Source organism: Vidua macroura, chromosome 16 (assembly GCF_024509145.1).
Source record: "Vidua macroura isolate BioBank_ID:100142 chromosome 16, ASM2450914v1, whole genome shotgun sequence".
NCBI classification, from domain to species: Eukaryota; Metazoa; Chordata; class Aves; order Passeriformes; family Viduidae; genus Vidua; species Vidua macroura.
Window position 1 is genome coordinate 9727394 of NC_071586.1, and position 13993 is coordinate 9741386.

At 38.1% G+C, this 13993-nt stretch overlaps 1 protein-coding gene across 3 annotated transcripts in view; it reads left to right on the forward strand.

The window, feature by feature from the left end:
• Positions 1-13993, forward strand: part of CYTH3 (cytohesin 3) — a 48808-nt gene that overhangs the window by 7837 nt on the left and 26978 nt on the right. Inside the window, exon 1 of one of the 3 annotated variants that reach the window (XM_053991792.1) lies at positions 1015-1053. The exons of 1 other annotated variant lie outside the window; for it this stretch is intronic. Coding sequence is in view for 1 of the 2 variants with exons in the window: in XM_053991788.1 (XP_053847763.1) it covers positions 3028-3064 (37 nt within the window). In the remaining variant the exon portion in view is untranslated. Of the gene's footprint in view, positions 1-1014; positions 1054-3003; positions 3065-13993 lie in introns of those variants that run through there. One more of the 3 variants, XM_053991788.1, reaches the window with a different exon arrangement.

The window sequence follows — 13993 nt, forward strand, 5'->3', positions numbered from 1 at the left end:
CTCACACACATGCATGCACAAAAAAAGGCTGAAAAAATTAGCATATGCAAGTAAGGGAACTGCCTCACACTGTTTTCTCTAAGAGGAACTATGAGATGTAATCTCTTCGTGAGTCACCTCTAAGGTTTTTTTATACAACTGCCTCATTAGTGTAATTTCTAGAATGCAGATATTAATTTTCTTGTTTTAATATCTGATTCATATTGCAAAATACCATTGATGCTGTTTTCTTGTTGAATTCCAAGTATCCAAGAGTCTATTTGCTGTTACATTTTTGCTTTCATGTACTGTAGATATCATGTTCCTTAATAAGGTCCTTGTTTAGCTCACAGTCAGTGTTGTCTGCAGAGTCAAATTCTGACATAAACAAATCCCATTGCCTTACTTACAAAGGAGGGGGAATTCTCAAAAGGGGTATTTGTAGTTGCATTAGTTACTAAAAAATAAGGAATTAGAGTTGCTTGAGAGGCAGTGTTTCTTATATTCAGCAGTCAGATACCAAGTAAGTTTTTTTTTCTTTTTTGTCTTTCTTACTCAAGTAAGTTTGTCCTAATGAACTTCCTGCCCAGTCATTCTGTTGCACCGAGGAGGAATTTTCCCACCAGGCCATGTACTCTGAGTACAACTTCGACCACTTGCAAATGAAATTTTTGAATTTGTAAAGCTGCTGCATGTTTTTGTTCCAGTGTTGTAGCTGCTCAGCCAGGGGATGTGGAGGAAAGTTGTTTTCCCAGGAAGTTGAGGTTAAACCACAGCAGCCATAAGAAGAGATGGTGGCTCTGTTAAGGAGAAACTCCATTCCTGGGGAAGAATTTTGCAAGTTAGATACGTTCTCTGACCATGAAACTCTTCACGTATACAGTACAGGGCTGGGTCCTGCACTGGACCATTCTCAGTCTTTCTTGAGATACCAGAAGGACCTGGCCCCTCTATTGTACAGGTGCAGTGCTCCTCTGGCTCTGATCCAGGCAGGAGCTGCTGTGTGCAAACCCTGCCTGCTGATGATCCATTGTCGCAGATCTGTGAACAGATCTGTGGACTTCACTGCATGGGGTAGGTGAATGGACACCTCTCTACTGCTTTGTGCTTCTCCCTTTACATTTTTCGTATTTTTGGTTCAATTTTTAAGATGGTTTTTCTTTTCTTTTAACTGAAAGGGTTCTGCTTGGTACCCACCCAAAACAAGCCTTTGTTTGCCTTCAAGAGCCTTCATTGGACTGAAATAATCGTTGCTATAATCTTGTATTTTGTAAACTTGGTATGTACTAATTGGGGAAAACTCGCTTTGCATTTGGTATCTGTCATGAAAATGCATAAACGAGTAGTCCTTATTATGGAAGTACATGTTCATAGACTCAAAAGAAACTGTGTTACTTTATAGACTTCTCATTTTACTTCCTCTTCTGCTATTCTGTTTTGACCTTCTATACCCTTTTAGTCATTAAAATTATCGTATCATGTAGTAGCAGCATTTTAAAGCAGCATCCAACATTCATCTGGGGACAGGGAGAGTATCTGTGCCCATGTTCCCACCATCTCTTATCATTTGTGCTGCTATCATCCCTGATTTGCAGTTTGCAGATTAACCATTTCATAAGTGGAAGTTGAAACTGGTAGCCAAGGCTAGACAAAGTTTAGGGAATTGGCTCTTGTGTCTAGGAAAACTTTTGCAGTCACAGAAGGGAGAGATTAAAAAGTTCCAGGTGTATGGGAGTAGTTTATTCTTTGTGTAGATGTTGCTGATTAATTCTGTAATCTCAGAATTGTGGGAATCTCAGGCTGAGTCTTAAGCCTGTATTCTGTGTATTATGTGTGATCAGCCTTTCTAGGCAGCTGACATTTCAGTTTGCTGTACATGCTTTAGCAAGGGTAGATGAATGGAGCATATGGATTTGATTATTTTTTGGCTATAGGAAGTGGATTTTTGTGCATTAAATATAGTAACTTTCTTTTTTTAAATATCTGAGCGGAAGCTTCCCCACTCCCAGTGATTTTTTTTTTTTTTAATAAGAATACATGTAACTTTCTTCACTCTCATTTTGTGCAATGTAAGCTGGAAAGACTGCAGTGTTTAGTCTTGGTCTTGTACCAATAAATGACATAGTATCACATGAATAGATTAGGCGATATTTTATAAGAGCAAACATTTAAAAAAGACTGGTTTAAGTCTTTCTGCTGTGAATTCACTGATACTCAAAGTAAAGAGAGTATACATTATGTTATTGTTCTTGTATGGCTGAAAACTTATTTATTTTCCTTTTGTATCTTCTACCTGGGTATTAAGCCTAGAAAAGTAACATGTGTTACGAAGGGGAAAGGTTGGGTGAAACTGGTAATCCAAATTAAATACAAATAATACTCTCAAGTTTATAGAGCCTGTGGGTGGGTGGATTTGGCAGATCAATCCGTTGTGGTATGTTAGACTTGAAAGAGCATATGGAGATGATTATTTTCTGGGATTTTGTAGTAAAGTTTTTGAAGAAGGAAGTTTTAATTTTTTTTAATTTTTTTTTTTTTTTTTAGAAATGAGGTGAAAAATAGGAAGGACAGCATCTTTTGCATTGACTAGTAAAATAGTTTGTTGTATTAGCATATGAAAAAACAGTTTATTTGGAGGTAAGCTGCTAAAAGAAATTCTCCTACTGTTTTCCTATTGGTTGTCTTGTTTTCTGAAGGCAGCCAAAGATCCTGCGCAGCTGGGACTAATACAGGATCCAGCTGTAACTTTTTTTTATTGTTGCTCAGATGTCCGGTGATGGTCAGATCTAAGTTATTGTGTGGAAATTCAGTAAAGGAAAAGGGTAGGGTGGGAAAAAAGTGACTCTCTATAAAAGTATTCCAGTAAAAGCAACAGGAACTAGGAGTATCCATTTCAGAGCTCTGCCATAAATCCCATCCTGAAATACTTAAACGCCTTCAGATTTTGCTGTAGACTTTAAGTCATCTAAGAGTTTTTGGTTAATTTTTTAAACAGCAATGAAGTGAACTGGTTGGAATGGGAAGGTGCCTGTTCTTTCAAATTACTTAATGGAAGAAGATGCTGTTTTCTCATTCACAGTACAAGGTTTTAGTCTCTTTACTCTCTTTACAGTATTGGTGCAGTATGTAATGCTACAACATGGAGTAGATTAACAGGTTTGGTTTTATTAATTTCACTTATGCTGTGTTTTGCTGGTTTTTGTTTTACAGATCCTGAGGATGTAAGAAGGAGAGAAGCCTAATATTTTTCTATAGAATTTGGTTTAGCTTGGGTATATTTGGTGCTTCCAACTCTGTCTTTTATTTATCTAGTTTCTTTACAAATCTTCATTCTGAACTTAACTTGCTGAGGAAGTCCATCAAATAGCTGCCTGAATTTCAGAGTTTTTTTACTGTTACTCCAAGCCTTTAATATTGACTGTTATTACTCAATCAGTTTGTAATTACACTAGTATAATTTAAGAACTTTAATAACAATAGTATACAAATTATAAGTCCTGATTGACTGAAAGATACTTCAAATACTGTAAGTTATATCCATCAATACTGACAGTGACATGAATTTTAAAACATAATTACTGTCTCAAACATAACCTGGATTCTGCATTTCTTTCCATGTGCCTTAATTGGTTGTTGATATTAATTTTTTTTTGAGGAAAAAGAGAAAAGAAAGGATGAAGATTTTTGGTAGGTCTGTTGGCTGTGGGATAGCCTGGCACTTTGCCCCTCAGTGCTAGAACAGAACAGCAAAAACAACTTATTTTCCTTCCTGAGCAAGTAGGAGCTGATCTCTGGCTTCAAGGGGAAGCGAAATGTGGACAAACGCTGTGCTTTGAAGGCAGAACACTTACAACACACACCAACTGCAATGCAAAAATATCTGTGATGTCCTTCTTTTGCATACAGTATTTTAAATGAACACCATGCAAATAATTTGCTTTACCCTTTGTTTTTTTTTTTTTTTGACATTTGCAGGGATTAAATAACCAGTACTACATTTTATTCTTGTTTAGTAAGAATGGTAGTTGGAGTTCTTTTCTTCCAATTTTTAAAGGCTATGATCTTTATGTGAATTGTGAAGAGCCTAAAGGAATCTCTCAGTTAATTGTTTTCTTGAAGTGCAGGTCAACTTCCAGTGCATTTTGCAAAATTGGTTTTATGTAGACTCTGCCAATGTCAAAGACCATTAAAATACAGCAACTAGAATAAGAAACTTGGCTTACAGATTTGCTTTAGGATGTTTTGGCTGTATTCATGACACATTATAAGGAAAATTAAGAAAATATTTGTGGCTTGAGAATAAAATCTGCCAGCTAAGTTGAAGAAAGTAGTATGATAATGTCTTGCATCTTGGAGAGGGAGAGAACACTGCCTTACAACTATTACTGTATTGTGTTTTTCTCTGGAGCTCATATGGGCTTAGGAGATCTGATTTTCTAATGTGATGGGAGAACATCAAAAGGTCCTTCTCACATTGGAGAAATAATAGTACAACAATTCCAGCAAAGTTTTGGCTTTTCACTACCTCATTTTACATTTTGAAGAAAGGGTTTCCTGCTGAACAAACACATGTTAGTCTGATAGCATTTTCCTGTATTTGAATTGTGAACAGTCAAATGACTCAAAAAAATGTATGTTGAAGTAGATACAGGGTTTTAGCATAGAATATGTGCATACAATAAATCTATTCAACTAATCAGTCTGCTTCCTTTCTCTCCCACCCCCTTACAGCTGGAAGTTCATCAGCTTCTGCTACTATATCTAGCTTCCTCTCGAGACTTTCTGGGATAGAGTTAACAGTGGTGGCAGGCATTAGTGAACAATGTTGTGATTATATTCTGTGGGTCTGTGTAAGTTGTCATTTTCCATTGGTGCTATTTCTAATGGAAAATATGTCATCTATTTAGTACGAGCATATTATGTGTGCCGTGCAAAGTGGCATGCTGTGGGGTTTAGTGAAAGCATGTACATCATCATTAAATCAGTATAAAATATTTCTAGATTTCATTAGCGACCAATTTGGCCTTTAAAATGGAAAATTTATGATAAGGTTTTATTTTCATAAGTTCTTAGCTAAGATAACACAGGATGGCTGGACTTTCATTGTTAGTGAGTTTGTAATTAATTATGCTTTGAGGTTCTTTAGTGTATGTTGAGACATTGCTTTGAGGTACAAGGAATTTGGAAGGATTCAAAAAAAGAAAAATTAGATGCTTCCAGTTGTCTTATCAGTTGTGAACTTGATAAATACTTGCAGTCAGATCTAATGGAATTTAATAGCCTGATTAAAAACTGTTATAATTTATTTTTGTTGAACTTTTTTCTTTAAAGGACCGCAATGTAATTTTTCAGAAACAGCTTCTGGACATTTGGAGATCCTGGTTAAACATCTGCAGGGTCAGTTGAATATGGCACTTAGGTGTTCTGGTTGAGCTTCAAATGCTTCAACAAAGTTTCAAGGTCCCCTTTATTAAGACATTTTAAAAACATAGAATAGATGCTATGATTCAAGAATCTTTTAGAAGTAGTTTTTGTATGATTTTCAAGTGGACTGTAGACTGCTGCCTGTGCAGATGTATGTCAGAATTATTTGGGGACAAAAGTTAATACTGCCACTTCCTTTATTACTTCTTTCAGTGTTCAGGAAATCATTTAAACAATAGAGAGTTTACCTGTGAATGGTATTCTCCAGGTGGTTTGTACTCACTGCTGCATTGTCCATGTCTGTGATACACAGAAGAATTTCTGAACTGCACTATGAAGTCTTCCCACTGTTGAGTGTGTGAGCTGTGTCAGTGGAGCTGCAGACACTTGCTGCAGACTGCTTAACAGAAGTTATAGCTTGGTATTTCTGGCTGCCCTAAGGCAAATTTAGGATAATTGCAAGTATGTTAATATGAGTCAGATTTTTTCAGTCTTACACAAAGTTTGTCTTTGTATAATGAAAGCTTGTGCCAGGTAGAACACTGCTCTGAAGGCACTACCTCTTTGGAAGGGTGTTCAGCAGAGTCTCCATCTGACCACACTGTCAATGGAGCTGGTAGATGCAGGTGAAAATTCAGGATTTGCTCTAGGTTTTACCTGTTTAGGAAGTGATATCTTTCATTGTTACCTTTTGTGCCATGTTGAGGGGTTGCAGGACTAAAACATGTAGTCCTACTTAAATGTTTCCTAGTCAACAAAAATATTTAGTATTTGAGCATGACAGGATGAAGTGGAAATCTTAGAAAAAATGTTTATTAACAGGACTAGTGGGAGCTGGTGGACTTAAAAACGAGATTGAGGGTTGAATCCCAGTTAGTTGCTTACATTTGCAGGGAAATTGCTGAATCTCAAGACCCTGAGAGTAATAAAACTAAATTGCTTAGATCTTTGAAGTTGTATGGATATGATTTTTTTTTTCTTGTTAGGTACTTAGCTGAGAAAAATGACTAAGTTACTTCAAAATAAAGTACAAAAGATTATGTGTTCAGATTATTTTTCACTGATCTCTGGAAGGAATGCAGTGATTTTGCCAGTAAGGGGCAGAGAAAACAGCTTAGAAAGGGCAATGTAATATTTCAGCAGATTTAGTTGAAACGGTTGGGGAAAGTTTAAATAGGAAGAATGTATTTATTCAAATGAGTTTTTGGTCAGAATGCCAGGAGGTCTGCCTGGAGTATGAAAAGCTTTTATTTTTGTAACATATAACTTATGTCTGTACTAAGAAGAATTTCAGCAGATGTTGAATGTGCTCTATTTTGGAAGTATGGTGAAGTAGATTTGGTATGACTGCTGATGGGCTTTTGCCAAGCAAAGAATGAGAGACCAGGGGTTTGACCTTACGGTAAGTGGATCCATCCAACAGACTTGTTATCAGTGGGCCAGATAAAAAGCTCTTTTATATCTGAATTAGTGACCTGTCAAGCTAATTGTTTCATGGTGTGATGGCAACCAACAATTCACAAAAGCTTTGTGTACTCTTTTCTGATGAATCTGAAAATGTTTTGCAGTCTTAAACGAAGCTTTGCTATTCCTTCACCAAGAAATCTTAGTAAATTCCTGACTCTCTCTGTGCCCTCTCAGACTTCAGGCAATCTGACCAAGGGGCCTGTTGATGTAATAGTAAGAAACTGGAGCATTTCAAACCTAAGATAGCCAAGCAAGGTGCTATATTAGCTGTAGTGCATTTCTCTCCAAGTACTGCAGCTCAGTGGTTTCCATAGCAGGTACCACAGTTACTTTTTTTGGAGGAGACTGCAGGAATTTCAAAGGCTTACACAACGTCAGGCATCACATTGTGCACAGAGTCGTGAATCCTGGAATCTGTCTTGTTTTGGGTGACTATAAATGCTGCTCAAGCAGTTTCTTGATAGATGAGCAGTCCTGTGTGGCACTCTGTAGCTGCCTTTGGAGACATTCCTCAGGGAAGGAAGATTGCTTTCAAATCCAGCAGTTGTTTCACCTCCTTCAGCGTGCAACCGATCTTGGAAAATGAATAAATAGAAAGCTTCTGCAATAAATACTGTTCTGAAATCTAACTCCAGAGCTGTGTCAGGCAGGGATGGGGGAAGGGGAAAAATCAACTTTGCCTTGCTTTGTCTGAGAATTGGATTGTGTGCTTTAGAAGCAGCCGGCAACCCTAAGTAACGGCCATTGCTCTTCACTAATAAGTGCAGTGCTGTGAGCAGATCCCTTATTGCCAAGAGTAGATGTCACTGGAAATTTGTGACAGAAAGCCTGTCTGAGCCCAGCTGTTTTGCTGGGAACACAGTAGGTCTGATGAGCTGTGCTTGAATACTGAGCAGGATTTGGGGGTGTTGCTGGCGGCTGACCACAGGGTCTGGGCTCCAGGACCCCCCTGCAGCTGCTCAGCGACATTCCTGTCAATTTTCCGTGCTGCTCCTTGAAATGGATCTGACAGGAATGTCTGCTACTACTCTGGTGTGTTTGCTTTTCAAGTCTATTTTCCAAGATCTCTCCTAGGAAAAAATGTAGGTACCTGCCAGCCAACCACTTCCTCTTCCCAGTAACTCGGGGTAACTGGGGAAACACAGCCCTTCTGTAAGGGTAAAGATGAAACACGTTGCTACAGTTTTATTCTTTTTTCCTTCTCATACTAGCTCAAAAACCGAAGGAATCAGTGTTTTTGTTTGCCTCTTCCTCACGCAGAATGTGATGAAATGACCTCTACTTTCAGGAGGAGTTGCCCCATCCTTGGTCTGAGTTGCTTGGATCCTGGAGCTGAAAGAAGTCTAAATTGGCAGCAGGACATGTCTGGTTAGTCCAGTTGTTCACAGGGACTACTGGGACTCATGTACCAGTGGGGAATGAAGTGTCCCTGCTTTCCATTTCATCCACACATACTCCTTGGAATGGCTGGGAGAAAAAGTCCTCTCCTAACTGACAAGGAAAAGAAGTTGACAGGAGTATTTGCTCTTCTCCTGTCAGTAGTTTAAGCTTTGCCTCACACTCTACAGAGCTGCTGGGAGTCATCCCAAACGTGCTGAAGTGACCACAGAACCAAATCCTTCGCAGTGGCTGCAGTATTCAGGCTATCCAGCTTCCCACTTGTTCCACCCATTTTCCATCAGCAGTCTGAGCAGGCCACTCTCCTGTCCTGGTCATCCAAAGAGTTGCTTAAAGTATTTTTCAATTCCTGTCAGTGTTGTCTGTATGCTTGGCTCAATCAGAAGTAAGCTGTGCTGTCATAGAAATTAGTAATGAGACCATCCAGTCCCTTTCCATCCAGTTCTATGTATAATTCTGTCTGGTAATGCACTACAGTTGTATTGGGCAAAACCATAAATGCCCCAAGTTAAAAGGCACATCCTACTTCTGTTGTGTGGCTTAAAAGATCTTACTTGTGGAAAGCTATTGCATCTACACATTTTAATTTCAGAATTTTCTCTTTTTGCTGCAGGCAAGCAAAATCCACTGCTCTTTTACTGCCTTTTCTTTGCTCTGTAGTGAACGAAGGGTTTCAGCTAAAGACATGATATCTCTAATGTGACACTTAGCAATGCTGTGCATAGTTGGCATGGTGATCTGTTCCTTTCACCTCCTATATAGTGTTGAGGGGGAGCCCTGATTTCCTTCCCAAGACTCCCACTTGAAAAGTGGCTGTTGTTCTGCATTGCCAGTGGATAGACAAGGTGCTATTAGCTGTTATCCCTGATCTCCCCACGTGTTATTGCTGGATCATTCTCTTCCTCAGGGGGTGCTAAAATTTTTTGTGACCTGAATCTTGTCATGAACGTGTACAAAAGAAATTCAGAATTTGCAGACTTCCACTCTGTAAAGACTAAATTTGTGTTAATGCATTCTATAAATATAATGTACTATAAGCAAAGGCTTTCAAATGCACGCATCAGAGAAAATTTGTTTGATTTCAGCTATGGTACTACCTAAGTTCCTAATTTGTTTCTCCAGTTTTGCATGTACAAATGCTCCACAGAGAGAAAATTATGACTGAGCTTTCCCGAAATTATTTTTCTGTGAGATTTTACCTTTTTTTTGCAGCATAGATAATGAGGAGGGGAAAAAAAATTGTTTCTGTTTAACAGTATTTTGTTGGTTTGATGCAGTGTAAAGAAAAAGCTTGCGGTCACTTTGTTTTGGAAGAGTGATATGTGTATTTATGATGGTGGTATTACTACACAAAGCTGGTTCTGGTCACCCTTCCTCATTATTTGCTGTGCAGAAAATAAATTAGATGCAATCATTTTGTTAAAAAGCTGAAAGCAGAGTAAGAAGTAAGGCAGTATAGATGGCCCCACTGTCCCTAAGCCAGCAGCACAATACAAGACTGTGCATTTTTACTTACAGTGCTTGGCACAGCACAGCATTGCATTTGTCCCACATTACTTCAATGTTACTGTTTTCTGTGTTGGAAGGGGACTGTGATGTTAAGATGTGATAATGTGATAGTGTGTAGCTGTAACACTGAAATCAGAATGGTGATTCACCAGAATTCCTGAATAGTAATTGGTAACTGATGCTGGTGAAGGCACATGTTATGTTGGATAGTATTTCCTATATCTGTGCTAATCTGTTCATAGCCCTCTCTGAAACACACACCACTACAGTGTGGCCATCATCTCATTTTTAATTTCCACATTAGCTGGCATAAATTTTTTCTGCACTTCTTAAATATGCATGGCTATGCATATTTTAACACTTTCTATTATTAATGGAAGTATTAATGTATTTGGGTAAGAGACTTAAAATGTTAAGTTAAACTCAGCTTTCTTTTCATATTCAGTAATTTGTATTTACATATTTTAGAAAGAAAAGTTGGCCTAGAAGCATCTTCTGATCTTGAAGCAAGAGTAGAGTGACTTCAAAAGAAAAATGCTTCTGAAAGGAAATCCATGCTTATCTATTATTAATATCAGGTTGAACTACTTTTAGTATTTAGAGAATACAGGCTGTAAGGGTGGGGTTTTGGGGCTGAGCTAAGCTGGTTTTAGGGCTGGCTGACCTCAAGGGGATTGTTGTCCCCCTGTACCTTTGTGCTGCCAGGAATTTCCGCTGTGCCTGTTTTGTTGTCTTGGGGAATTCTGTGGTCCCTTGGTGAAACCATTTGTCCTGCTAAAAAGGAGAAAAGCCAACTCAGGAAAAAAAAGGGCCCAGGCATCGAATGGCAAAGCAGTGCAGGAACATTGAGGAGCCAACTCATTACCTGTGAAATCTTGCTCAGACCTTGTCCCTGTGTGTTTTTTCTTCTTTTTCCCCAAGTAATGCTCCTTTATGTGATTAAAAGTGGTTCTTGTGTTTAGTTGCTGCAAAACATTTGGATTCCTAATGGAAATCCATAAAACGTTGAAATAAGACACTATTGAATTAAAGGAGGTCAGTATAATATAATCATGACCTTCAGTACTGCCTGCTCATGAAAATAAAGAGCACGGACAGTAAAAAAAAAAAAAATACTCATTAACTTAAACACACCCTGCTTTCTAATGGCCTGTATCTGTGTCAGAGGCCTAAATAGGAGCTAAAAAGCAAGGGAGGTGCCTCTCCAGTTTCTGCGGGTATATCTGTAGAGGACGGTGAAGGTCTGGAAGTTGCTGTAAAGCGCCTCTTTGTGCTTCGGTGCCGTTAAGAAGGGCAGCTCATCGCTCCCAGGCAGGATTAGCAGCTCATGCGAGAGCTCTGGGAAGCCTTTCCCTCCCTGCTGCCCTGCACAGCTGTTGGTGCTCTGGTCTCTGCTCACATTTGTAAAGACACATCTGCCTTTGCTGCTGACTCCTCTGCCTTCTGTACTCCATAGACAGAAACATTTGCAGGTACCATGGCAGGGCATATCAGTTGTGATATCTGAAATAAGATGGTTTTTGGGAGGCAGGTAAAATTTTCCTTCCCTCCAAATCAGTGTTATCTGGACCCTGAGTTTGCACAATTTTGCAACTGCCTGCTTTCTGCTTGACTAGAGAGACTAACACATTAACAAATTATGTAGGGCTATTTCTGGCCAGAACAAAAACATAATCTTGCCTTACTTGAAGTAATTCTTATGGATTATAAGAAATACTGTTTGTTTTTACAAGAGATGATTTCACGCTTGATGGTACTGTCACCCTGCTGGACCTTTTATATATAAAACAAAAAATGTATTTCGTATTTCCAGTTTTTTATGCTTTTGTCTGTTTTAAAAAAAACCTACACAAATGTGTACCACTGATATAATAAACCTCCTTTGCAGCAGAAGTAAAAGGAAAAATTCTCGAAGGTGTAGCAAGTCAGAGGGAAACTATTTCCTCTAAATTCCTGAAAATGTATTTTTATGTAGTAATAATATTAATATTTTAGGGTTCCCCCCCCCTCCTATTATTAGAAGCACAAAATGGTAATATCTTTACTGTAACTTTCCTGCAAAGTATGCCCTTATCCTAAAGAAAAAAATGTTTTCAGGAACATCTTGTAATGGTGTGATTTCCAGCAGCTAAACAATGAGAATGATGGATGTGCGTTGGAGGTTCTCTTCTGGGTTTGGCCACTAATGTGATTTCTGGCCACAGAGTCCCTTGTGATTGAAAACTCAAAATAACTCTGCAAGCCATGGATTCTGTCCTAGATTCCTCATACCACCAACTGGTGATTTTTTTTTTGTGTGTGAAAGGATATTGTGTACAGGATTATTTCCCCCCTTAATGGAAGTGTCATTTGCTCCTATGCTGGAACATGCTCAGCAATGACTAAAAAGCAGATTCACATAGTAAGGTAGTTAAGGGAGCAGCCAAACCCAGCTGATTTTACTGATGGAATTTAATGTAGATTTTCTACATGTAGTTTGTTTCTACACTGTGAAGTGAATCTATTCAGAAGGATGTCCTCCTACGAAAACTTCTATGGAATTTTTAATAGCCAAAGTGGTTGGAGCATTGTTTATACATCTTGTCTGAGAGCTGGAAAATGTTCCTGTAATCAAGTTTTAAAAAAAGGGAACGTGTAGGGGGAAAGGAAGAGAGAATAGCCTGAGAATATCCGTTGAGGCAAATGTTCTGAGACAATCAGATTTGTTCTCAGAGATGAATGTATATTATTTTAAAGGCCAGAAGAAACATGTCTGCTCATTTTGTGTATGGGTGAGGAAAGGTTTGTTTAGTTTAAAGCCTTGCATTGTGTAAATATCTTTACACTTGCAAGATGTTTCAACTGCAGCAAAATTAAATTCCATCTAATTGTTTTTTTGCTTGGAATGCAAATACTGAAGACCACTTATTTGGAACTGACACAGAAGAAGGAAAATGTTTATCTTTATGAAACCAAGAAGTTAGCTGAGCAATGAGAGTCAGGGTGTTGTATGGCTTTGTAAGTGGGGTTACAGAATTAGTGTTTCGTCTGTGTTAGATATTTGCTTTCTGCTGGTTGTGAATATTTTACTGTGTCCTCTTGAGAGACTGAACTCTGAAGTCAGTTGAAGGGGTCCAAGTGAGATTGCTTTAGACTTTGGCTGGTGACTGGCAATTAAAAGGCCAATGAGTGAATTTAAACACAGGAGTTTTACTTGTTATTGCTGGAGAGCTAGAAAATATTTGAATTTTACTACTGAGAAAGAGGACAGTATCATGATTATGGTCTTGGAAAGTACTCGATTTCTGTTTCCTGTTATGGAATTTGCTCCTAGTTTTCACTAACCTGTGGGAACTTTCTTCGCAAGCTGATCTGTTGCAGTTCTTTCTCAATCTCTAGAAGTTTGGGGTTTTTTTGGTACTTGCTAGCTCAAAATTGATTCATATTGAGAGATAATGCTCTCCTTTGGATATTGTACTTGGCTGTCCATAGTGGAGAATTACTTAACCAAGTGACATCACAACTGATGCACTATACACTGATTTCTGTGGTGAGATGCAGTTTGTTTGTTTTCCTTAACACAGTGTAGTAAACAGAACTGTATTAAAACTGTGTTCCATTAAATGTTGCATTACAGGACATTACTTTAAGTACATATAGTTCAGCTTATAGGAATTGAACTCTGTGGGCCAAGTTGGAATATATTAAATTTTTTTTTGTTGTTTTCTGTTGGTAGTAGGAGTAGTATTGCAACGTATATGGTGTTGTGTGTTTCTTTCTGTTTGGCCAAGTATATAATTTGTATTTTCAACAACTGTGTTCCTCATGAATAAAATATCAGTAATATATTGACTTTCTATTTAGCAGTACCTGAAGGTCTGAAGTTCTAGAAAAAGGAAATGCTCTCCCTGTAAGCTAAAAGATTTCACAGAAATTACTTACATTAGAACATTGTATTTATTTAAAGATTAGAAGATAGCATGAAAGAATGCTGCAGCTGTAGCTTGTTCACTGTATTGAAATGCTTTTGTTCTTTTTTAGTATTTAAATGTTCATGCTAACTCCTCCCATCCTGTCTACTTTGTGTTTAGATTGGTGAAAGAAAAAAACTCACAGGAGTGACTCAGAGAGGACAGTTAGAAAATTAGTTTTACAGAACAAATACATAATATGTGCTCCATGAGTTATTTTGTGTGGAGGATTATGTGAACACAGCGTTGAAAAGAAGTGTTTGCTG